Source organism: Lampetra fluviatilis, chromosome 40 (genome assembly GCF_964198595.1).
Source record: "Lampetra fluviatilis chromosome 40, kcLamFluv1.1, whole genome shotgun sequence".
Lineage (NCBI taxonomy): Eukaryota > Metazoa > Chordata > Hyperoartia > Petromyzontiformes > Petromyzontidae > Lampetra > Lampetra fluviatilis.
In genome coordinates, this window is record NC_136314.1 from 10286858 (window position 1) to 10313356 (window position 26499).

The 26499-nt window shown below is 53.9% G+C and overlaps 1 protein-coding gene across 5 annotated transcripts in view; it reads right to left on the minus strand.

Moving 5' to 3' along the window:
- Nucleotides 1–26499, minus strand: part of GSAP (gamma-secretase activating protein) — a 68609-nt gene that overhangs the window by 5659 nt on the left and 36451 nt on the right. For 3 of the 5 annotated variants that reach the window (XM_078875104.1, XM_078875103.1, XM_078875102.1), the window contains exons 28-33: nt 25904–26023; nt 24752–24813; nt 24306–24413; nt 23928–24021; nt 22832–22937; nt 3428–3488 (exon numbers count right to left, since the gene is read on the minus strand). In XM_078875104.1, coding sequence (XP_078731230.1) covers nt 3428–3488; nt 22832–22937; nt 23928–24021; nt 24306–24413; nt 24752–24813; nt 25904–26023 — 551 coding nt within the window. Of the gene's footprint in view, nt 1–3427; nt 3489–10340; nt 10540–22758; nt 22938–23927; nt 24022–24305; nt 24414–24751; nt 24814–25903; nt 26024–26499 lie in introns of those variants that run through there. The other 2 variants (XM_078875105.1, XM_078875106.1) reach the window with 2 other exon arrangements.

Below are 26499 nucleotides of genomic sequence, written 5' to 3' on the forward strand. Positions count from 1 at the left end.
ACACTCACACACACTCAATCGCTCACATATAAAAACAGAACTGCCATTGCCCACTAAGTGGCGGTGACGTCACCACGACGCTTGTGCCAGGCTATGTGCACCTTGAGGCCACGTGAAATGTCGAACGCCCGCTGGCAGGAGGTCACGTGGCAGACCAAGATGCCAAGGGTCGGCTGACTGAGATGACTGAGATGAGTGGCTGATGCACCACCCGTGCCCCCTACTGTACCAACTTGCTGTGCTTTAGCCACCCGGCACTTCATTCGTTGCTGTGACCATGGCAGGAATATGGAGGGCGACTGCCTCCAACTGCCCAGTAGCGTCTTTCACGAGCCTCCTCCACAGAGGCCGATCTTGACACCGCTGGTACCAGTCATTGGCAAGTCCACTCAGCTCCACATCATCTTGTCCGATATCACTCCATCTCTTCTCTAGCCCGTGACACACTCGTTTAGCCCCCTCTATCTGACCAAATAAAGCGGTTTGGTCATGCGGTGGCTCGGCATGCAGACTACATGACCCAGCCTACGCAGCCTTGCCTGCAAGAGGAACTCACCAATTCAGCCTGGTTAAACTCAGGATTGATCGTAGGCACGCCAGCCTGAATGTTTCTCACAGGTGCAGATGTTCAATGAGAAGGATCCACGTTTCACAAGCATAGAAATGGGAGGGCATCACTGAAGCTTCGTGTGAAGCGACAGACCAGGTAAGACAATACCGCCCGACGAAGCAGCATTGAGTGAGACCTCTACTGTCAAACCGGATCTGTTCATAAGCACACCACCCAGGAATGGAAACCTCTCCACTCTCTCTATAACTGCCCCGCCACCAATGGGCAGTTGTGGGGGAGGCGTGTTTGGTAACACAAAATACCCAGGCAGGTGCTTAGTTTTGGTGGGGTTGAAGATTTAGCAGCAGACCCTCCAATTCCTTCTCAGAGCAATCACCAGATCATCAGCACACATAACATGGTTGACCAATAGGGAGGCATGCCTCGACCGCAACCGGGCATCAATCAGCATCCCATTGTATCTGTACCAGATGTAGGAACCAGAGGACATCCGTGTCGCACCCCAATGTGAACAGAAAAAGGCTCCAAATTTTCTGCCAGCTTTACCCGTTCCTGCCCACCACCATGAAGGTCGTTGATGATTGTGAGCAGGGTTAGGCACCCCAAATGCATGAAGAACATGGGGAGAACACACAAACTCCACTCACTTACTATCTGCAGAACATGGGGAGATCATACAAACTACACTCACTCACACTCTACAGAACAGAGAACATAACAGGGGGGTTACATACAAACTTAACTCACACTCTGCAGAACAGGAGTACAACATAAAAGCTCCACTCACTCACTCTCACTGTAGAACAGGGGGAGAACACACAAACTCTACTCACTCACTCTCTGCAGAACAGGGGGAGAACACACAAACTTTACTCACTCTCTGCAGAACTTGGGAAGAACATACAAACTCCACTCACTCACTCTCTGCAGAACATGGGGAGAACACACAAACTCCACTCACTCTCTCTGTAGAACATGGGGAGAATATACAAACTCCACTCACTCTCACTCTGCAGAACATGGGAGATCATACAAACTCCACTCACTCTCACTCTGTATAACAGGCGGAGATCATACAAACTCCACTCATTTTCACTCTGTATAACAGGGGGAGATCAAACAAACTCCACTCACTCTCACTGTATAATAGGGGGAGATCATACAAACTCCACTCACTCACTCTGCAGAACAGGCGGAGATCATACAAACTCCACTCACTCTCACTCTGCAGAACAGGGGGAGAACATACAAACTTCACTCACTCTCACTCTGTAGAACAGGGGGAAAACATACAAACTCCACTCACTCTCACTCTGCAGAACAAGGGGAGATCATACAAACTCCACTCACTCACTCTCTGCAGAACATAGGGAGACCATACAAACTCCACTCACTCTCACTCTGTAGAACAACGGGAGATCATACAAACTACACTCACTCACTCTCTGCAGGGGGAGAACACACAAACTCCACACACTCACTCTCTGCAGAACATAGGGAGAACATACAAACTCCACTCACTCTCACTCTGTAGAACAGGGGGAGATCATACAAACTCCACTCACTCTCTGTAGGACATGGGGAGATCATACAAACTCCACTCACTCTCACTCTGCATAACAAGGGGAGATCATACAAACTCCACTCACTCACTCTCTGCAGAACAGAGGGAGAACACACAAACTCCACACACTCACTCTCTGCAGAACAGGGGGAGATCATACAAACTCCACTCACTCTCACTCTGCAGAACAGGGGAAGATCATACAAACTCCACTCACTCTCACTCTGTAGAACAGGGGGAGATCATACAAACTCCACTCACTCTCACTCTGCAGAACATAGGGAGAACACACAAACTCCACTCACTCTCACTCTGTAGGACAGGGGGAGAACATACAAACTCCACTCACTCTGTAGGACAGGGGGAGATCATACAAACTTCACTCACTCACTGTAGAACATAGGGAGAACATACAAACTCCACTCACTCACTGTAGAACATGGGGAGATCATACAAACTTCACTCACTCTCTGTAGAACAGGGGGAGAACATACAAACTCCACTCTCACTCTGTAGGACATGGGGAGATCATACAAACTCCACTCACTCTCACTCTGTAGGACAGGGGGAGATCATACAAACTACACTCACTCACTGTAGAACATGGGGAGAACATACAAACTCCACTCACTTTCACTTTGTAGGACAGGGGGAGATGATGCACAACTCCACGCAGAAAGTGGCTCCTGAGTCAGGAATCGAACCCAATCTCTTCTCGTGGTGAGTGAGACACGAGTGCTACCGCCACCGTGCCACCTCGCAGCAGAACAATCGGTGGCATCAGTGGCATTTTCCAGTGGTGGCCTCGTAATACCCAATAGTGATATTGTACTTATTTATCCAGGAGGGTCACGCTGAGTCTTAGGTCTCGTTTTTAGGAGGGTCCTGGTGCTGCCACTTCTACGATGAGGTTTTTATTTGTTTCGATATTTTCAGCCAATTGTATGACGAGTTGCGTTTATTGTGCAAGTGGGAAGGAAACTGGAGCGCCCCGAGAAAACCCCACGCCTTGCGCGAGGGGGCAACACTGTATCCCCGGACAGACGCAACGAACAGAGCGGTGATTCGTCCACCCGCTGTAGCGCCTTCTCCTGGTGGCGTGCCAGGGTATGGGCACCACCTCGACATCTGTTTGTGCGGTGATCCACCAACCCTGGCCGCTGCCTCCACAGCGCTGGGTCACAACAGGCAGTAGCCACGTGCAGCAGCAGCAGCAGCGTAGCAACAACCACCGCCACCGCCCGGCTCGGGATGAGTGGCACTTAGCCGAGCAGGCTTCGTGATTCGTGTACCTCCATGCTTCTTGTCATCCTTGCCCTTGGCAGTTTCTTTCTTGGGATCACTTGCTGTAGTCTGCGGGACACGGGCGACAGGGTGGGCGTCAGTGCTGCTGGATGGATCAGCGGGAGCCAAGCCAGAGCCCCGCCATCATCAACATCAGCATCGACAACGTCAGCGTCAACAACATCAGCATCGACAACATCTGAATTCAGCGGCGTCATCATTAGCAGCGTCATCATCAATGGCAGCAGAAGCAGAAGTGACGTCAGCAGTTTTACCATCACCATGATCATCATCAGCAGAAGCAGCGGTAATGTCAGCAGTTTTACCATCACCATGATCATCAGCAGAAGCAGCGGTAACGTCAGCAGTTTTACCATCACCATAATCATCAGCAGAAGCAGCGGTAACGTCAGCAGTTTTACCATCACCATGATCGTCATCAGCAGCAGCAGAGGTAATGTCAGCAGTTTTACCATCACCATGATCATCATCAGCAGAAGCAGCGGTAACAGCGTTACTGCCACCACTATTTGCATCATCTTTGAACATTGTCACCCACCGTGCCTCATCCATCGCTAATCATCCCGAATAAGAATCAATCATTGCGAGTCACCGTTTCCATCATCCATCATCATAATCGATCGTTATCACCATCAGGTTAATCATTCATAACGGCCATCGCCCACCAAGCAACACCGCTGGCCAAATGCGGGGGGGGGGGGGGGGCAGGCGAGGGGGAGGCGCAGGTGAAGGCAAAGGCGCAGCACTGTAATTGCTCGCTCACGTAACTGCCGGCGCAATGGGGCCTACGCTGCGGGCAGCTCTCGAGAGTACCCAGGGTACATTTTGGCCTACTCTTCCACGCCGGCACAGACGCATCCGAAGAGGCGGGAGGGTGCCCACACTTTACCCCACCACACGCGACCTGTCAACCCGAGACGATCAAAGACGATTGCTGCATCGCAGCGCGTTCAGATGCGATGCTGCTTCTGCGGCTGTCTGGAACGCTCTTCGGTTCGAAAATGAGGAAGCCACTCGGAGCTATCCGCACATTTCATTCATCATCACCTCCCCCCCATTGTCTGCACCTGCATGAGCGCTGGCTGACTGGCTGACTGGCTGCCCCGCCCATGCTGCTTGTGCTGCACAAGCTCACCGCCTCCCCCCCCATTGTTCTGCTCCAGCATTCGCGTGCTGCCTGCGCAGCTCTCGTCCCCCGCCCACTCACTCTGGAGGAGCCCTCATAGCGCCTCAGAAGCAGCGACACTTGGAGGCTTGCCCCCTCTTTTCTCTCCGCCTGATGAAGACCGCTTGTGTTGCGATCGAAACGTCGTGAGTTTTTTGTTTTTATTATTTTTTTTATTTGACTATTTTTCAATTATGTTTTTTGTTTTTTTTATTTTCAATGAATAATATTTATTTATCTATTTATTTATTTCCCCGACGTGCCTTTACCGAAATAACCAAAAATATCATCATCTAGATTGAACAACTCATTTTTATATAACTGCTTCTTGTTGTTGTGTGTCAGGTCGTTGTCTTTCACCCGCACACCTCCTTTTAGCACGGTTGGCTACGTACGGTGCGAAAGAACGTTAACGTAAATATGTAGTGACTGACTAAGATACACTAAGAGTAGGATGCACTCTGTTTATTAGCACGGCCTGACAGTAACACTTTTAGTGACTACGGCTCCCAGTCAGGACAGCTGTTAGACTGCCTGGCTGGCGACGCCGAGATGGTGAAGACGGAGACGAAGACTCCAGCAGCTGCGCGACAGGGAATTGCACACGACAGCCCCGAGCTCAGATGACCGTCACCGTAGGCGGGAATGGAACTCGGGGTCGCTAACCGCTGCACTACCGCTCCCCCATGCAGGACAGCTACCGCGGAGAGAGAGGGTTTGGGTCGGGTTGGGACCGGTTGATGGTCGTGAGCGGGAATCGAACTCGGGAGGCGTCGGGTTGGTCGGTTGCGCAGCTCACGAAAGTCCACTTCGCTTCCGCTGCACCCCCCCCCCCCACCGCGCCACAGACGGATGCACACGGACATGCGAGACATTTCTGGGGCACAGCAGAAGAGAAAGCTGAGCAGCTCTCCTCGTTGACAGGAGAGAGAGAGCGATGGAGAGCGAGAACAAGAGAGACAGCGATGGAGAGCGAGCGATGGAGAGCGAGAACAAGAGAGAGAGAGGGAGCGAGAGAGGCAAGGCCACGTGGGTGAGCTGTAAATCAGAGACGTTACCTTGTCGCTAGTCTTCTTGTCAGCTTTGCTACCTGATAACGACAGGGCGAGATCAGTTCACAAGCATCGCGCGCGGGCTTGTCACCTGGACATCGTTAGCCCAGGGCCCAAGTGTCGAGACTCAGCCAACCCGATACTGCATTGCATCAACTCCGCTCCGTCAACACAACACCGCTCAGTCAACACAACTCCGCAGTCAACAGAACGACTCCTTCAACACAACTTCGACTCCGTGAACACAACTCCGACTCAGTTGAGAACGGCGACTGAAGCCAGCACCTCAATCTTCCAGTTGGCTATCGGTGTGGGACTCGTTTCCGAATAATGTTTAATCATAAAACTCCACTAAAATAATTACTATTATTATAATAACTTGTAACACAGCGCCGCTCGCTCGCTCGGTCTCGTAATGAAAGAGGGGAAGGGTGGGGCGACTCAGAGGCGACAGGAGGAAGAGGACGAACCTCAGACGAGGAGCGGGAAGGCAGTGGCCGCAGCCACGTGGTGACGAGGAGCCAGATTTCCCCCGGGCTCTGCGGTCCTCTGTATATGAAGGCATTATCGGCCAATGAATGAGCGATTTACACGCACGAGAAAACCAGAGCATTCGGTGGCATCTGGCAGACCCAGATGCCACCGAATGCCAGACCCAGATGCCACGGGTCGACTGACTGAGATGATAGGCCGATGCACCACCTGTGCCTTCTACTGTGCCAACTTGCTGTGCTTTAGCCACCCAGCGCTCCGCTCGTTGTTGTGAGCGTCGCTCTTCCGCCCTCCGTTGTTGGTGGAGGGGGACTGCCTCTGACTGCCCAGTAGCATCCTTCACGAGCCTGCTCCACAGAGGCTGATCTTGACAACGCTGGTACCAGTCATCAGCAAGTCCACTCAGCTCCACATCCTCCTGTACCACATCACTCCATTTCTTCTTCAGCCCATGCCGCGCCCGTTTCACCCCCTTTATCCGGCCGAACAAAATATGTTTAGGCATACGGTGGCTGGGCATGCGGGCTACATGACCCAGCCAACGCAACCTTGCCTGCATGAGGAGGTCACTGACAGGGCTTTGTCCAGATCTTTCAAGGATTTGTGAGTTCCTCACACAATCCAGCCTGGTTAAACCCAGGATGGATCGTAGGTAGGCCAGCCTACATGTTTCTAACCGGCGAAGATGTTCCATTTGGGGGAGTTCACGTTTCGCAAGCATAGAGAAGGGAGGGAATGACCGTGGCCGAGAAGACCTGAAGCTTCGTGCGGAGCGACAGACCAGGTAGCTTCCACACAGCGTTACGCAAACCATGAAAAGATAATGCCACTCGACTGATTCGGAGTGAGACCTCTGCTGTAAAACTGGAGCCGGTCATGAGCACACTGCCCAGGTATGGGAAACTCTCCACTCTCTCCACAACTGCCCTATCACCAATTGGGAGTTGTGGGGGTGGAGTGTCCGATGGTACAAAATACCCAGGCAGGTGTTTAGTTTTGGTGGAGCTGATGGTAAGGCCCCACCTCTTAGTGGAAAGCTCCAGGTTCAACAGCAGCGCCTACAACTCCTCTGAGTGAGCAGTAATTACCAGATCATCGCCATACATAAAATGGTTGATCAATAGGGAGCCATACCTTGACCACACCAGGGCATCGATCAGCCTCCCATTGTATCTGTATCAGATGGAAATTCCTCCGGTAGAGCCATCGAATGCTTCACGAACTATAGATGTTAAATTATGTGGGAGCCAGAAGACATCCCTGTCGCACCCCAAGGTGAACAGGGCATGGCTCCGACTCCCAGCCATGTAGTTTTTCCTGGGCCCGCTCACCATCATGAAGGTCCATAATGATCGTGAGCAGAGAGTCAGGGACTCTGAAAGCACGAAGAACAACCCAGAGCCCAGGCTTACTGATGGTATCATAGGCCTTGACCAGGTCAATAGAGCAGAGATGGATGTCTTGTTGGAATTCCCTACACCTCTGCTGTAGCAGATGGACAGAAAATATGGCATCTGTGCAGGACCGCCCTTTCCTGAAACCACATTGGGGCCCTGCAAGCCTCTCCTCAGCGTGCCTGGCAAGGCGATATTGAATAATCCTTTCCAGGACCTTTCCCGGCACACTGAGGAGTGAGATGCCCCTGTAGTTATTACAGTCTGTGCGGTCCCCCTTCTTAAAAAGGGGGACCACCAGGACATCCTTCCAATCCTGCGCAACCCGTCCAGTGGTCCAGACTATTATTATGTTATGTAAGGCAGTCTGCACACAAACGCCACCCTCCCTCAACATTTCGCTTGGGAGATCATCTCTGCCTGGTAACTTTCCTGGTCGCAGACTCTAGATCGCCTTCAGTTCTTCCTCAACAGATGGCACTTCAGCCAGCCACTCACAGGGGGTGCCTCAGCAGGGTCATCCCCACTTTTCCCCATATTTTCCAGGGTGAGGGATTTCTCCTCCCCCAGGACCTCACAGAAATGCTCAGCAAATCTGCAAACCTGTTCCTGAGGGTCGGAGATTGGATCACCATTCTTTCCCCTAATTATGGTAATAGGAGTGGCGCTGCAAGTTACTTTTTTTTGGAATTAAAGAGTGATTTGTGATCGCGGACCACTGAGGCAGATTCCATCTCCTCAGCAACCCACGACCACCACCCATCCTTGCAGCTCTGCACGGCTCTCCGAACCTCCGAGCGAATGTCACAGTAAGCCTCCTCATTCTCTGATGTGGGATGCTGTAGACAATGAGAGTGGGCCTGTCGCTTTTTCTTAGCCAGCCTGAACACCTCCTCTGCCAGCCAGGGTCTCTGGGGAGCTCTGGACCGTGTACCCAAAGCAATCCTAAACCTTGCCCATTTCCCCTCATGGGAAATGGGCAAGGTTTAGCGATGATGAAAGTGTCACTTGCAACTTTCTTCAGCTAGCTGAGACCAGGCCACTATGGGTTTGAATGGGGTCCTGAGTGTACACCCACCACCGGAGTGGAAGAATGGCAGGCATCTTACAGATGACAAGTTGATGGTGAGTGGGCAGATCAGCTCCACGGTAGGTCCTGGTGTCAAGGACATAGGCCCGCATCCACTGTTTAATCACTATGTAGTCCAGCAAATATTCTTGCTTGGACCCGGCATGCATCCATGATGTTTGTGAATGCGCCGATGCCGGAACAGCATGTTGATAATTACACGCCCATCAGATGCACAACAATCTAGCAGCCTCCTACCATTGTTATTCAGCTGATCTGGCCCATGCCTTCAAATCACTGCAGACCAGGTGCCAGCATCATGGCCAACTCTGGCATTAAAGTCACCCAAAAGCATGATTCTATCCCGAGGGGGCACTTGAGCTTGCACCTGTGACAGGAGGTCATAGAAGGCATCTGACTCATCGGCTTTGCCTGCATTCCTCCACGGATGTTCGTCTTCGGTGGGGGCATAAGTAACCATGACCACCACTCCTCATCTCTGGTTGATAGGAACATGAGCCCAAAGTAGCCTGGGGCTTATAGCTTCCCACACCTCACTGCCACGCTCCCACGCCCCCTTCATTATTTTGATCAGAAGAAGAGCCACTCCCTGTTCTTTGGCAGTCTCCTGCCCCGATTAGAGGACTGTCCACCCCTCATGGTGGCAGTAGCCAGAGCCGGTTCCCCGGACCTCCTGAATACCACAGAGATCCGGGCGATACCGGTCCAGCTCCCGACAGAGGAGTGGCAGCCTCTCCTCCGTAGTGAGCGTTCGAAAATTCCACATAGCCACACGTACTTAGTGTTTTTTTGTTGTTTCTGGAGGAGCCTCGAGGGTAAAGATTCAATCTCCTGGCTCCGCTAAATGGGGTTTGGCCTGGAGACGTCAAGGACGCCTGTCCCCCCGGGGCCTCTGGCACACACTGAGATATATATATATTTTTTTTCGTGGTTTAGTGGTAATTTGTTTGAAAGTGGAGGGGTTACCAGCCCCTCGCACCCGTCCAGAGCTCCCATTTGGCCGCTGTGGTGGCTACAAACGCCATGAGGGGAATGGTCAATCTGAATTGGTCCTCTCCCCACGGCACCGCTCACCACAGCGCTGCCATCCGGCACCAACGAGGAGGTAGAGGGTTGTTTCGCCGGACCACACACACGTACACACACACATACACACACACATACACACACACATACACATACGCACACACATACGCGCACACATACGCACACATACATACAAACACACACGTACACACACACATACGCACACACATGAAGACACATACAAAGACAAAGATTCCCCGTATAGCCTTAACAGACTGTAGGGGTAAGTGCTGTTAGCGAGCACCTATAAAGGCCGGCACAGGACACGAGGGGGTGGGTGGCCAAAACCACGACCGGTCGCCTTTGTCTCCCTAGCGGCGATGTTACACATCGCACCAGGTACTCATTTGAGGCTGAGTTTTCCTCGGGGAGATCCAGGACCGGTTCAGATAATCGCCACTGGTGTTTGCCGTGAGCGGGAATCACCAGGTTCGTACCTTCACGAAATAAACCCCGCGCGCTCACGCGCATTCAATGGCAGTCATCGCGCTCACGCACAGACAGAGCGGCCCCAGCACCTCCGTGACCAAACCGCGCTCACGCATCCGCGGACGCTGAGCACCCCCCCCCGGCCGCCCCCCACGTGAGCTGTGGGGGGCTGCGCCGCCCTCACCTTTGGCTCCAGGCATGACGGCAGTCCTCGGAGTCCGAGCTCTCGGGCCTGGACCGCTTCGGGAAATTGAACGCGGCTCTCTGGGGTCGTAGAGAAACTCCCTCTCGTCTCTCTCTGTCTGTCCGTCACGCGGCTCACGCAGGCGGGGTTATGAGGACGCCTTTTCCCGTGGGCAGCAGCAGCAGCCACGGCAGCCACGGCCGGCGGCTTAAATACCGCGGCGAGGAGGAGGCGAGAGGGGGCGAGGGTGGCACCACGAGATCGCGCCACATCGACAACAAAAGTCACCAGCAAAGCAAAGCCCTGGCTCAGTGCGGTTGCCGCTTCGTGTGCATTTTGTTGTTGTTGTTATCGTTTGTGAGAGAGAGAGAGAGTCAAAAGTGATTGTGTTTATTTTGAGATATTTTTTTGCTGTGCACTTTTTCTCACTGCGTGCGCCGCTTGGCGCCGGGCAGGAGGCGCGCGCGGGAAAAATTTTTGTCGCCCTCAGCGCGGGCGCAGCGCGGGTCGCAAGTTGGTGGGGCGACAATCGCTCAGCACCCACGGCCTCGTTCAGCCCCCACCCCCGCAAACCCCCCGCACCCCCCCCCCCAACGCCCACCCCAACCCACCCCCCCAAGCCCCCCCCCCAAGCCCAACCCCCTCCAACCCCCCCCCGCCACCCATCTGGCACTCGTGGAGCCACTGCTGGGGATGTCCCACTTGACGTCTGCGACAAAGAGCTTCATAGCTCATCGGATTCCTCCACGCTAAATGGACGTGCTGGTTCCGTGACTCAGCACGTCCCCGACTCGGGCGACGACGTCGCGCTGTGAACGAGGACTCTACGCGTTGCTCGGGTGGGCAAATGACTGAGCTGGCATTATACTAAAAACAAAGACAAAGATCCCCCGTATAGCCTGCACAGACAGTAGAGGCAAGTGCCGTTAGCGAGCAGCACCTATGAAGGCCGGCACGGCACACAAGGGGGTGGGTGGCCAGCACCACGTCCGGCCGCCTTTGTCTTCCCAGTGGCGATGTTTACACACCGCACCGGATACTCATTTGAGGCTGAGTCGACCTAGGGGAGCCCCAGGACCGGTTTAACTAATCGTCACTGGTGTTGGCGGTGAGCGGGGATCGAACTCGGGTCACCGGGTTCGTAATGGAGCGCGCTAAACGTTACCCTCCTGCTCCACCCACACGAACACACACACACCCACACACACCAACACACACAAACACACACACACCTACACACACCAACACACGTCAACACACACGGACACACACACACACGAACACACACCCACACACGCCAACACACACGAACACACACACACGAACAACAACAACAACACACACACGAACAACAATAACAACCGCCATTCGTCACTAAGTGGATATGACGTCACCACGACGCTTGTGCCAGGCCATGTGCACCTTGAGGCCACGTGAAGTGTCGAACGCCCGCTGGCAGGAGGTCACGGGGCAGACCCAGGTGCCACGGGTCGACTGACCGAGATGACTGGCTGATGCACCACCTGTGCCCCCTACTGTACCAACTTGCTGTGCTTTAGCCACCCGGCGCTCCGCTCGTTGTTGTGAGCGTCGCTCCTCCGCCCTCCGTTGTTGTTGGAGGGCGACTGCCTCCAATTGCCCAGTAGCGTCCTTCACAAGCCTCCTCCACAGAGGCCGATCTTGACACCGCTGGTACCAGTCATCGGCAAGTCCACTCAGCTCCACGTCCTCCTGTACCACATCACTCCATCTCTTCTCTAGCCCGTGCCGCGCCCGTTTAGCCCCCTCGATCCGGCCGAACAAAAGCTGTTTAGGCATGCGGTGGCTGATACATGCGAGCTCCATGACCCAGCCAACGCAGCCTTGCCTGCCGGAGGAGCTCACCGATGGGACTTTGCCCAGATCTTTCAAGGATTTGTGAGCTCCTCACACAATCCAGCCTGGTTAAACCCAGGATGGATCGTAGGCAGGCCAGCCTAAATGTTTCCAACCGGCGAAGATGCTCCATTAGAGGGGTCCACGTTTCGCAAGCGTAGAGAAGGGAGGGAATGACTGGCCGAGAAGACCTGAAGCTTCGTGCGGAGCGACAGACCAGGTAGCTTCCACACAGCGTTAAGCAACCGATGAAAATATATTGCCGCTCGACTGATTCGGAGTGAGACCTCTGCTGTTATACTGGAGCCGGTCATAAGCACACTGCCCAGGTATGGGAAACTCTCCACTCTCTCCACTACTGCCCCATAACCGATTGGGAATTGTGGGGGCGGAGTGTCCGATGTACAAAATACCCAGGCAGGTGCTTAGTTTTGGTGGGGCTGATGGTAAGGCCCCACCTCTTAGTGGCACGCTCCAGTCTCAGCAGCAGCGTCTCCAACTCCTCTTCAGAACATAACTTACGAACACACACCAACACACACACATCTCGCCATCGCTCGCCGCATCCCATCGTCATTGTCAGCCACGGCTGGCTCCATTGCTGGATCGAGGCATTCCCCCGATTCACCACAGCCGCGACCGAACACAACACGCGGAGAAGGACAACAAAGTAAACACAAACAGCATTCCGCTCTTTGTGTTTACTTTCCGCTGTTTGTTCATGAACTGTGACTCACCCAACCGACAATAGGTCCTGCATATTGTCATATGAGCATGATCCCATTGCAATGTATCTGACCATATAAACACCCCGCCCACCCACCCCGGGTTGCGCCCCTGATAAGCTCACAGCGATGATGTCGCCTTTACCCCGTCGATTTAACAGCGAAACTGGAGGCGTTTGTTCACAATTCTGGCAAATCGCCTGATGATGCTGGTGGTAATCACCAGTGAAACGTCGGACTCGAATGCACAAATCAATAGGGCATTAAATGCTAAAACCAAATCAAATAACACGAGCATTGAAACTGCCCAAGTAATGAAAACAATCAAAATACCGTACATTGCGGGAGTCACTGATAAACTAGCCAGATGTTGGGGAAAACAAAGCATCCGAGTCAGATTTTGGATGGTACATACAATACATAAATACATTTCTGGTACAAAATATGTACTGTATTACCGAAACTATCAACAGAAGGTGTTTACAGGATTAACTGCACTTGTGGCAAATTCTATATTGGGCAAACAGGACGAATGATCAGCACGAGACTAAAATAACATTGGAGAAATATTAAATTATCCCAATTACAACTGTCAGCAGTAGCAGAACACGCGTGCCATCAAGGACACTCAATTGATTGTGATAATGTTAAAGTTCTTTGAAAAACTAGCTACTACTGGCCAAGACTAATTAAATAATCTATTGAAATTGAAAGAAAAAATTGCAACCGTTCGGATAGCTCCCGGCTTAGTGCTGCGTGGAAGTGAATCATCAAATAAAACATTGTTCAAATGCACGCCTATACAGGCCACCATACTTCAACAGGGATTCCCATCGGTACGGACATTGTAATACACTCAATGGACAGGAAGGACAAGATCAAAGGGACCGCAACATTCGCATGCATAATGTACGTTGCCTCAGTAATCTCCCCCCCCCCCCACACTTTGTGCAAGAGCGCAGAAGCGTGGTCACCACATCTACGCCTCTATATCAGGAACGAAACAGGTGGACTTCTCCACAAATCCGGCTGTCGCCTGATGAAGCCAGTTTATAATTACTGGCGAAACGTCGTACTCGGATTGTAAATGTTGTGGCTTGGCTCTCCAACACACCGGTGTGCTGTACTAGTATACTAGGCTATACAATACACTATACACTACACTATACACTATACTACACACGAGTTCTGTACTCGTGACGAATTGCGACGTTCTGTTTACGTTACAACCCTTACTAGTTGGCTGTGTCGGGTGGGGCGGGTTTAATGATACATGTATATATTTACGCGATATAACTCCAAAAAAAACCTCTTATTAAAATAGCAGCTCAATGGAGCCTTACCTGGTAAAATAAAATATTGTTGATAGTTTATAACCGGAGGGAGCCGTTTGCCAGTGTCTAAAGCTTGCTGCGTGTGGAGTAGAGACCACGCTGTGGACGCTGTCTGGCATCGAGGATCAGAGGGAGGTGGCCCCACTCAGAAGCAGGAGTCGTAGATTTCAAAGCAGACCCCGGAGGGAGTCACAAAGCGACCGGAGTAACCACGTGGAATAAAGAGGTCTAAACATCCAACACTCTCAATCGCACTCTGACACACTCACTGACACGTGACACTCTCACTTGCACTCTGACACACTCACTCTGACACTGAAATACTTATTCGCACTCCGTCACTCTGACACACTCACTTGCGATCTGACAGTCTGACACACTCACTCTGACACTGAAACACGTATTCGCATCCGTCACTGACACACTCACTCGCACTCTGACACTTTGGCACAATCATTCTCACTCTGACGCTCACTCAAACCGACACTGTGACGCACTCACGCTCACTCTGACACTCACTCTGACACTCACTCTGACACTCACTTTGACACTCACGCTGACACACGGACACGCTCACTCTGACACTCACTCTGACACACACTCTGACTCTCATGCTGACACACGGACACGCTTACTCGCAATCTGGCGCTCACTCACTCGCACACAATCTGACACGCACTCTGACACTCACAGTCAATCTGGGACGAGACGCAGATGAAGTCAAAGAACCCACATACGGCATTTAAAAGCCTGCGAGGGCAAGTGCTGTCAGCGAGCACCTATGACTCTGACCAATATGACGCTCACTCACTCGCCGCGAGGTGCGAGAGCGACACCGCCACGGCCGCCGCGGCTGCTGCCCTGGCGGCCCCCACCACCTGCCACGGGGCTCTCCCAATGAAAGATTTCACCCGCGGGTGGAACGAGGCGCCAGGAGGCTCGGGCGAGGCATTTCGCTCGCCGAAGGCGGACGAAGCCCAATTAGAGGTGGGGGGGGGGGTACCTCGGAGCGAGCGCGTGAGTCACGGCGGGGGGGGGGGGGCAGTCGCGCGGCTTCGTTACCGAACTTTTAGCGGACGTTCGGCGAAACGAGGCGGCGGTCAGCGTCCCAATTAGCGTGACGAGCACGGGGGGCGAAGCTGCGATGCACCCCGGTGACTCCGAATTAAACCCATCGCCACCACCACCATCGCCATCACCACTGCCACCACAACCACCATCGCCATGACCACCATTGCCATCACCACCATCGCCATCACCACCATCGCCATCACCACTGCCACCAGCATCACCGCCACCACCATCACCACCATCGCCATCTCCACCATCACCACTGCCACCACCACCATCACGGCCACCACCACTGCCACCAGCATCACCGCCACCACCATCACCGCCACCACCACTGCCACCACCATCACCACAACCACCACCACCGCCGCCACCAGCAGCAGCAGTAGCCCCGGGCACTCTGTTCCATTCCGAGTGGGGCTCAGCGCCCGGGCCCCAGCGTCTGCCCGGCGTCCCCCCCCGCACCCCCCCCCTTCGCGACATCACCCCTATACACGTGTCAGTGTGTGTGTCAGTGTGTGTCCGTGTGTGTGTCAGTGTGTGTGTGTCAGTGTGTGTGTCAGTGTGTGTGTCTGTGTGCGTGTCAGTGTGTGTGTCCGTGTGTGTGTCAGTGTGTGTCCGTTTGTGTGTCAGTGTGCGTGTCAGTGTGTGTGTCAGTGTGTGTCCGTGTCCGTGTGTGTGTCCGTGTGCGTGTCAGTGTGTGTGTCAGTGTGTTTCCGTGTGTGTGTCCGTGTGTGTGTCAGTGTGTGTGTCAGTGTGCGTGTCAGTGTGTGTGTCAGTGTGTGTCCGTGTGCGTGTCCGTGTGCGTGTCAGTGTGTGTCAGTGTGCGTGTCAGTGTGTGTGTCAGTGTGTGTCCGTGTGCGTGTCCGTGTGCGTGTCAGTGTGTGTGTGTCTGTGTGCGTGTCCGGGAGCGGTAGTGTAGCGGTTAGCGCTCCGCTGCGCTATGAACCCGGCGACACGGGTTCGATTCTCACTCACGGCCAACACCAGTGACGATTATCTGAACCGGTCCTGGGCTTCCCCTAGGTCGATTCGGCCTCAAATGAGTACCTGGTGCAGTGTGTAAACATCGCCACTGGGGAGAGAAAGGCGGGCGGGCGTGGTGTTGGCCACCCCCCCCCCCCCCTCGTGTGCCGTGCTGGCCTTCATAGGTGCTCGCTAACAGCACTTGCCCCAACAGTCTGGGCAGGTTATACGGGGAACTTTGTCTTTATTTGTGTGTCTGTGTGTGTCCGAGTGTGTCCGTGTGTGTTTGTATGCGAGGAGTGGTGGAGCAATGGATAGCGCTGCACCGCGCTACTCCGAAGCCGCCGGCGATTTCCGCTCATGGCCAATAATGGTGACGGCGAATATTTCAACGGGTCCTGGGCATTCCCTGCGTCCACTCAGCCTCAAATTAGTAACAGTTTCGGTGTTTAAATATCAGCACTGGGGATACAAAGGCGACCGTGAGTGGTGTTGGCCACCCAGCTCCTCCTTGTTCCACATAGGTGCTGATGCTCGCTAACTAGCAGCACCTGCCCCAAGTGCCTTTTGAAGGCTACGCGGGGGGCGGGGATCTTTGCCGCGTGTGTAGTGGCATAGCGCTGGCTGCTGGCGGGAAAGGGTAACTGCGGTGTATGACAGGACTCGCGTCAGCAGGCCACGACATATACGAGAGGGGGACACCTAGGGGACAGGTCACAGGAGGCGTCCATCGGGGAGCCCCAGGAACCCGCGAGAAGGTTCCAGAAAGGGGGCGTGGCCGGGGGGCGGAGCAAGGCCACGCTGGGTGTATCAGGGGCTGGGTGTATCAGGGGCTGGGCGTATGAACGACCGCGCCGTCTTCCTTGGCGAGGGTAAATCTTTTTTTGTGTTGGGCATTTACATTGTTTTTGCGTTCTCAAAAGGGATGAACTCAACGACATTTTGCTCGCGTCTGAAACCAAGCGCTGGGCAGGGCGGCTTTTGGCTCACCGACCCGTCGGACGAGGACTAATTTAGTACTCATTCAGTACAAATTCAAGCGAGTGAGAACTAATATAGTACCTCCAAATGAACATTTCTACCACGGACCCCCCCCCCCCCCCCAATGATGTATGCGTGCGCGGTGCAGATTTTCCAACCGCACCATTCGCTCCCGTCTCGCTGGCCTCTCCGTCTGTGCTCGCCCATGACGCCCATCACCCCCAACAAGACGCTGCCCACTATGACGCCTAATTATTAGCGGCCAGAACACCTATTACAAAGCATCCAATTTGCTCGACGAGCATGTGTGGTGAATGCATGTTTTACCACAACATGTGTGGTCCATGTTTTTACCACTGGCATGTATCTTCTTGGTTCTTTCGGTAAAGTCACGTAGAAGGGAAGTAATAAAATAATAAAAATAAAACATAATAAAATAAAATAATTCTCACGACGTTTCGGCTACAACGCAAGCAGCCGTCTTCAGAAATTTAACTGGCATGTATGTTGCATGCAGACTTGATGATGCCCTGTGATGGCTGTCTATTCGGCGTTTGAACATCTTTCCACCTCCACCGGTATTCTGGCCCTTAAATGGTGACGCTTTCTCTTTTCTCATCAACTTGATAGTCGTAAAATAAGTGTCCCATAGATGTTGCCTATTTATATTACACTTCTTTCCCCCTTTCAAGGCCACAGTGTTAGTGACAATACGTGCCATTAGTCACCCGGCTCGCTGGGTTTCATTGCCAGCCACGGCTAACATCAGTGGCGAGAGGTCTCTCCATTCTGGACGTCGCCTGGTGAGTCTGTTTGTATATCATGATATGTTCTACCCATTCTGGAAATACAACAGTTGTGTTCAGATGTTCAAACACCAAATGGGAACCTTTTGCAAGGAATCGTGTCTGCATTAACCACGCACATACTTGTGGTGAACATGCAAACAAAAACATGCTCTGATAATTAATACACGGGCATTGTCTTTGAAACAGATTGGCCTACACCAGAGACAGCCTCCTCTAGGGCCTAGTCTCACCACCAGGGTCAGACCAGAGAACGCCAGAAGGCGAACAGGACAAGGACAATATCAGGACGTTTATAGCTCGGGGTGAGCAGCTACATCATGGGACCTTACTTGACTTGTAAATGTTGTCGTGGGTTTACTCTCCAACACACAACTGAACTAGCAACGTATTGGCACGTTTTGTTCACGTGACAACCCCTTACAAATAGGCTGTCGGGTGGTGGAGGGTTTAATGACACATTTATATTTACGCGATCTAACCCCCCAAAAAAACCCTCTGCTATGGCGAGATCTCCGAACCGCCCTCCCCCACAGGTCCAGCTTGCACCACGCGGCTCGCGCCAGCATGGTGAAGTATGGTCACACAACTCCCGTGGCTGACGCGGCATTGGCCGTCGTTAGACCCAGCAGTATTTGGCTGCTTCACATGTCCTCGGGATGCTGATGATGATGACAAGCCGCTTGGTCGAGCTGACATTTGTGATGGCCAGGTCGCTTCTGTAAAAGTGCTACGTGGCTCAGCGGGGTCTTCCCTGGTGAAATAACAATTAGTAAAAAAAATATTCACAAAAAATTGTTTAATTTGTATTTTAGTAAAAATAACTAAAACTTACACGCAGCAGCAATCATCGCCCCCTCCTGGCAGACGAATCCCAGTCATATAATATAACGAGATAGCGAACTTGGTCTGGTAGCGGGGCCTTCTTGGGGTGCCAGGGTGGCGAGATATTAACTAGCTCGCCTGGTATACAGGAGGTCGTGGGTGCGATCCCGACCCTGCTGCATATTTGGAGTTTGCGTGTGTGTCTCTCTCTCCCCCGTGGTCGTGTGGATTTCTCTCTGGGACCTCCGGTTCCCCCCCCCCACATTTAGGATCAACATCACGCGTTTCGAGTATTTGGCTGCTATAAATGTCAACGTGATGATGATAAGCCCACTTCGTTGAGCTATCATTTGTGGCCAGGTCACGCCTGAACAAGATCTGTATATCTCAGTGGGGCCTTACCTGTTCAAATACCTTGCCTGGTCAAATCACATATTACGGATATAAAAAAAAAACATCATTGAACAAACGGAGTGCTGCAAATGCTTGGGTTTACTAATTGATTCATAACGGACATTCCAACCCCATATCGATCACATGGCAAATAAAATGAAACATAAAATGTAGTTTTCATACAGAAACATAGTTTCCCTATTCGAATGGCCTGAAAATTGTTGAAGCTATCAATCTCCGACTGTTCGACTACTGTGACGCTGCTTACAGATCAGCTCCTAATGAATCACTGAACAGACTAAGCCGGCTTTTTTCATTCTGCTGTTCGATTTGCACAGGGTGTACCATACAGGACCCTCCATTGTGACCTCTGCTTAAAATCCAAATCTCACATCACTTGATGCAAGAATAAATCTACTTTGGGCCCTGTTCATCCATAGAAACCTGATTGTAAAAGCTGCGCTAAACTTAGCTAATTCATTCGCGCCATTGTCAAACCCAAGAAACCTAAGGCGTCTATCTAATTGACATTTAGCTATCCCTGAACAAGAATCGGAATAGGTGACACAAAGCCTTTGCCGTTGCAGCACCAACGTTTTGGGACAACCTCGTTGCCTCCCTGAACATCGTAAATCTTGACTTAACGCTTCCGTGACTGCAGGAATTCATATTATTGGGTCTTTCGGTAAAGTCTACGTGACTTTACCGAAAGACCCAAGAATATCGTAAATCTTCCATCAAAATATATGTTACGTATTTGTGTGTATATGTATGTTGAGCTTTTTGTTCACTTCATGTAGCCAACCGTGCCAATCAGAGGTGCGCGGGAAGGACAACAACACTACACAGAACAAACGAAATATCCGAAAGCAGATGATCAGTGCTGGAGACAACCACATTTGCCAATGTGCTTTGTGACTTTGATCGTTACTCACGCATCGGTAGGTCAATTTAAGAGTGTCATGTTATCTAGGGACTGTGCGTTGTTGTCGCTTTGCTGCTTTGCCCCAAAATTTCACTTAGTGTTGAAAAGTCGGACATATACTTTATTTATCTTTACATTGACTCCTCTACTTACGAACATTTGACTTACACACTTTCAAAGATACAACAAACCTGTCTGTATGTCCAGTTGCCCGTTCGGACTGAGAGACGTAAGTTCAACCGCCGTGCAACAGATGGTGGTGGCATCTACATCTGCAGAATGTGAAGAACCAGTGGCATCTACATCTGCAGAACGTGAAGAACCAGTGGCATCTACATCTGCAGAACGTGAAGAATCAGTGGCATCTACATCTGCAGAACGTGAAGAACCAGTGTTATCTACATCTGCAGAACGTGAGGAACCAGTGGCGTCTACATCTGCAGAACGTTAAGAACCAGTGGCATCTACATGTGTAGAACGTGAATAACCAGTGGCATCTACATCTGCAGAACGTGAAGAATCAGTGGCATCTACATCTGCAGAACGTGAAGAACCAGTGTTATCTACATCTGCAGAACGTGAGGAACCAGTGGCGTCTACATCTGCAGAACGTTAAGAACCAGTGGCATCTACATGTGTAGAACGTGAAGAACCAGTGGCATCTACATCTGCAGAACGTGAAGAACCAGTGGCATCTACATCTGCAGAACGCGAAGAACCAGTGGCATCTACATCTGCAGAACGTGAAGAACCAGTGGCATCTACATCTGCAGAACGCGAAGAACCAGTGGCATCTACATCTGCAGAATGTGAAGAACCGGTGGCATCTACATGTGTAGAACGCGAAGAACCAGTGGCATCTACATCTGCAGAACGCGAAGAACCAGTGGCATCTACATCTGCAGAATGTGAAGAACCAGTGGCATCTACATCTGCAGAACGTGAAGAAACAGTGGCATCTACATCTGCAGAACGTGAATAACCAGTGGCATCTAAATCTGCAGAACGTGAAGAACCAGTGGCATCTACATCTGCAGAACGCGAAGAACCAGTGGCATCTACATCTGCAGAATGTGAAGAACCAGTGGCATCTACATGTGTAGAACGCGAAGAACCAGTGGCATCTACATCTGCAGAACGCGAAGAACCAGTGGCATCTACATCTGCAGAATGTGAAGAACCAGTGGCATCTACATCTGCAGAACGTGAAGAAACAGTGGCATCTACATCTGCAGAACGTGAATAACCAGTGGCATCTAAATCTGCAGAACCTGAAGAACCAGTGGCATCTACATCTGCAGAACGTGAATAACCAGTGGCATCTACATCTGCAGAGCTTGAAGAACCAGTGGCATCTACATCTGCAGAACGTGAAGAACCAGTGACATCTACATCTACAGGAGATTATAAAACTTTGAACGCCATTCCCCGTGTTTAGTGTACATGCCATACACCACGTTTGGAATCGAGAGGAGTAAAGTTGGACTTACGAATAAATCGACTTCCGAAGAGACTTCTGGAACCTGACTTGTTCGTAAGTGGAGGAGTCCCTGTATTTATATTTACTGAGTGACTTTTTTCGTCGAAACGTTGCACTGCTATCATTGTGTTGTGCAGTGTGTTTGTTTGCCGCTTTTACTCTCAGATCCCGTGGCGCCTACTAGACATCTGTGAGAAAGAGCTTCATAGCTCATCGGATTTCTCCTGCTCCTCCCGCAGTCACAAATGAAGATTGTGATTCTAATAAATCCACACGCGCCTGTGACGGGACGTGTTTGACTCTGTGTGACATTTGTATTGCAAGCACCGTTATTGTACATTCCGTTCTGGGATTGGTTCTCGTCTAAACGACGTGTCGCTCTTGTCGTTGTGTTCTCGCGAGTTTTGCCCTCGTTCCCTCCACCCCATTGCGATCTTCTTCTGTGACCGCCGCCACTGCTGGCGCTCGTGGGCCTGCGCCAGCCCTGGTAACGGCGCCACCGCTCGGCTCAATGGGGTGGGGGCCCTCGTCAGCCGACGCGCAACAAAACGCCTGGGGGCTTGTGCAGGCCACGGTGCCGAGTCAGCCGACTCGTCGTGCCCATAGGGACAGCTGTCAGAGACTTAATGCGCAGAGCACCCCCGCCAGCCAGCGGCCAAGCGGTAACCCTCCCGGCCATTGCCGCCGGCGGCTGTTGGTGAGGGGCGAGGCGGTGGGAAGGCAAAGGGAGGGGTGGGGGGTGGGCCGGGTGGGGGGGGGCGAGATTGAGGGGGGCCGAGATGCCCTCTCCGCCCGGGGGTTACCGTCCGCGGTGGGCTGGGCTCGTAGTGGAACCCACCGCCACCGTCACCGCCATCACCACCACCGCCACCACACCGCCACCACACCGCACCGCCACTGCCACCGCACCGCCACTGCCACCACACCGCCACTGCCACCACACTGCCACCGTCACCACCGCCGCCACCACACTGCCACCACACCGCACCGCCACTGCCACCGCACCGCCACTGCCACCACACCGCCACTGCCACCACACCGCCACCGTCACCACCGCCGCCACCACACCGCCACCACACCGCCACCACACCGTCACCACCGCCGCCGCCGGATTTCACCGGGGGGAGGAGCGCCTCTTGGCTGCGCCGAGCGACTGCTTCAGTGCCACCTCCTCCACGAAGCGAGCGTCGACGCAGCCCGCCACCTCCTGCTCGTGGCCGGCCACTGCGTGGGGGGAGGTGGGGGGGGGAGGTGGGGGGGCAGTCCGAACATTCAAGCGTGTTTGTTTAAACAGTGGCTCCCGACGTGAATGAATTACAAAACAAACTCGACCACGTTCACGGCTGGGCTGAGGCTCGAGCCGCACGGTGGCTCCCAGAGACGAGCGAGCGAGTCAGCCGGCTCGGCCTCGGCTCCCGAGACATCCCGAGCACGGCTAAGGAGCCGAGCCTGAACCGAGCCGAGACGAATATCGACAAAGTGTTTACTCTGGAAATGTCAACAGCGCACGACTTTGCTAGGGCTTGATGGGGGGGGGGGGGGTGGCTGCCCCCATCGCGCTCCCCCCCCCCTCGTGGATCCACCACCACCGAGTCAACCACGGGGATGGACACAACGACCCGGCCGCCGCAATGCAGCGGTGCCTCCAAGGGGGGGGGGGGGGCAGGGAAGAGGGGAGGGGGGGAGCGATGGGGGGGGGGGGCGATGGGACCGGGGGGGGTGATGGGGGGGAGGGACGATGGGGGGGGCGATAGGGACACACATCAGCATGGTACTGTAACACGCTGGTTTACAACGACGAATGTCGAAACGACGTAATACATCGAAGCGGCGTACAGGGTGGTAGCACGGTGGTGGTGGCACGGTGGTGGTGGCACGGTGGTGGTGGCACGGTGGTGGTGGCACGGTGGTGGTGGCACGGTGGTGGTGGCACGGTGGTGGTGGCACGGTGGTGGCGGCGGACGGCTGAGAGGCAACGGCGCTAGGGGCGACGCGTGTGTGGGTTTGAAGGCGACGCTAAATCGGGTGGCGGTGTTGCTAGTGAGGTGACGTCTGAGCGACATGACGTAGATCAGGGATCTGCTATTGGCGCGTCCACGCACGGCACGGCCAGGGCCAGACGCCGGCGGCACTCCTCATCCTCCTCCTCGTCCGCGATTCATCTCCGAGCCCGGACCCAGTCACCCCCCCCCAGCATCCCCGCCCCCCCCCCACCTTGCCGCTCGATGTTCAGCAGGCGGTTGATGAAGCTGCGTAGCGGCAGGAAGTCGCTCTGCGAGGACTCCTTCTCGGGGGCGGCGGCGTCGTCCTGGCGCGGGCACGGGGCGAGCGGGTCAGGGGGCGATCACGCGGCGGGGCCCCCCGCGCCACCGTGGTCGCGGCCGCTCTACACGAGCCGAGCGAACGACTCTCGGTAAACTAAGACCAGCGCGACGTTGACGACACACAGCTGGGCGCATCTGCCGGCCGTCTCGGTCGGTCGACCGCACGGCGGCTGGGCGCGTCCCGTGACCTCCTGCCGGCGTTGAGCCTTGCACGCTCCGCGTTGCCTCGAGGTGCACCTAGCCTGGCACGAGCGCCGTGGGGATTTACCTTCCTCGTCCAGGGGCCCAGCGCATGCAGCCGTGCGGCGTAGCGCTGCGCCAGGCTGAACGACGCGGCCGGGCTCTCCCACTGCTGGTAGACCCCGTCGGCCTGGGGCTGCCCGGAAAACATCGTCATCGTCGTCAACATCATCGTCGTCAACAACATCATCGTTGTCAACACCATCATCATCAACATCATCGTCGTCGTCAACATCATCGTCGTCAACATCATCGTCGTCGACAACATCATCGTTGTCAACACCATCATCATCAACAATCTTCATCAACATCATCAGTGCTCACAGCACCGTCATCAACATCATCACCAGCATCATCATCGTCAACATCATCATCGTCAACACCACCACCGTGAGTCTCACGGCTCTCCGGGCTGCCGCGAGGTCCCCCGTCAAGTGTAGGGGCTCTACAGCCCCCCCCCCCCCCGCCGCTCACCTGCGATAGCCGGGACAGAACCGCAAACTTCGCCTGCTCGTTCTTCGGGCTGTCGTCCAAGTCTGCAAGCGCGAACAAAACAAAAACCAGACGATTGTGGACAACAACAACAACAACAACCTATCAATTACTGCGCTATGGCCCGCCGAGAGCACAGACGGCAAGGAGAGCCGCATCATTCGCTTGGCCTCGGAAGCTGTTTGCAAGCTCCTATTGAGGCCGCCGTGGCCGCCTCTCCAGTGGCGGGGGCCTTCTCGGTCTCACGGTGGCGGCCTTCGCAAATCCCTCCCGCCGCCACCGCCGCCACCTCCGTCCAGCCAGCGGCGTGAGGGGGTTCACGCCACCGCCGCACTGTGATCGGCCGTGGCGTGTGTGGTGGGGTCAAGCTTCGGGACTCTATTTACTGTTACAACCACTTCTTATCTTGTTGTTTTCCAGGTAAGGCCCCACTGAGCTGCTACGCAGCTCTTTTTATAAGAAGCGACCCCCGGCTATCACAAATGAATGCTCCACGGAAGGGGCTCATCATCATCATCATCGTGGGCATTCATAGCAGCCGAATGCTCTAAACGCGTGACGTTGATTCTAAATGTAGAGGGGAAAAAACCGGAGGAGCCAGGGGAAAATCCGCTTCAGGGTCCCACGACCTCCTGTACACCAGGTGAGGCAGTGGACATCTCGCCACCGAGACGCCGCACGTCTTCCAAGACGTCTGGCCAGCGTGGAAGAGTAGGCCAAAACTGCCCTCCAGAGGGGCTCTCTGGAGGCCCCTCTAGCCCTTCCACCAGCAGAGGTGTGTGCGAGAAATTGCAGGGCTGCGCCTTCATCTTTTCTTTACCCCGGAAAGACTCGCTGAGTCTCAAGTCTCTGTCTCAGGAGGGTCCTGCCAAGTCTTGGCACGATGGCAAGGGGGTGGGGGGTGGGGCGATGGGGATTGATGCGTGGGGGGGTGGGGCGATGGGGAGTGGGGGAATGGGGGGGTGGGGGTTTAGGGGGGTGGGGTTTAGGGGGGTGGGGCGATGGGGGGGGGCGTTGGGTGAGGTGACAACCCCTGCGTGTGTGCAACCCCAGTCGAGTGATGCCACTCGACTTCCACAGCACCCCCCCAGCCCCCACTCCCTGTGCTGGAGGGGCCACTGCGGCGAGCGTCACCGTGGAAGAGTCTCTGCACGAAGGAGTCGGTGAGCTGCAGCGTCCCCTGGTCCACCATGAGCAGGAACGAGTGCAGGGGCACGCTGCGGTACCCCAGCGTGCACTGCAGACTCTTGAACCCTGCGGTGTGCGGCCGTCAGTCGGCACGGGCGAGAGGGCGACAGGGCGAGAGGTTGGGTTCGCGTTGACCGGGCGGGGGAGTCTTAAGGCCACCGCAGGAGTGAGTGAGTGAACGATTTGAGTGGGCGAGTGAGTGGGCGAGTGAGTGGGTGAATGTGTGGGTAAGTTGGAGTAGGTGATTGAGTGGGCGAGTGAGTGGGTAAATGAGTGGGTGAGTGGGTGGGTGAATGAGTGAGTAAGCGAATGAGTGGGTGAGTGGGTGATAGGGTAAGTGGGTGAGTGATTGAGTGGGTGATTGAGTGGGTAAGTGGGTGAATGAGTGAGTTGGCGAGTGAGCGAGTGGGTGAATGAGTGGGTGAATGGGTGAGTGCGTGAGTGTGTGAATGAGTGGGTAAGTGGGTCGGTGAATGAGGGAGTGAGTGGGTGATTGAGTGGGTAAGTGGGTGAATGAGTGAGTTGGCGAGTGAGCGAGTGGG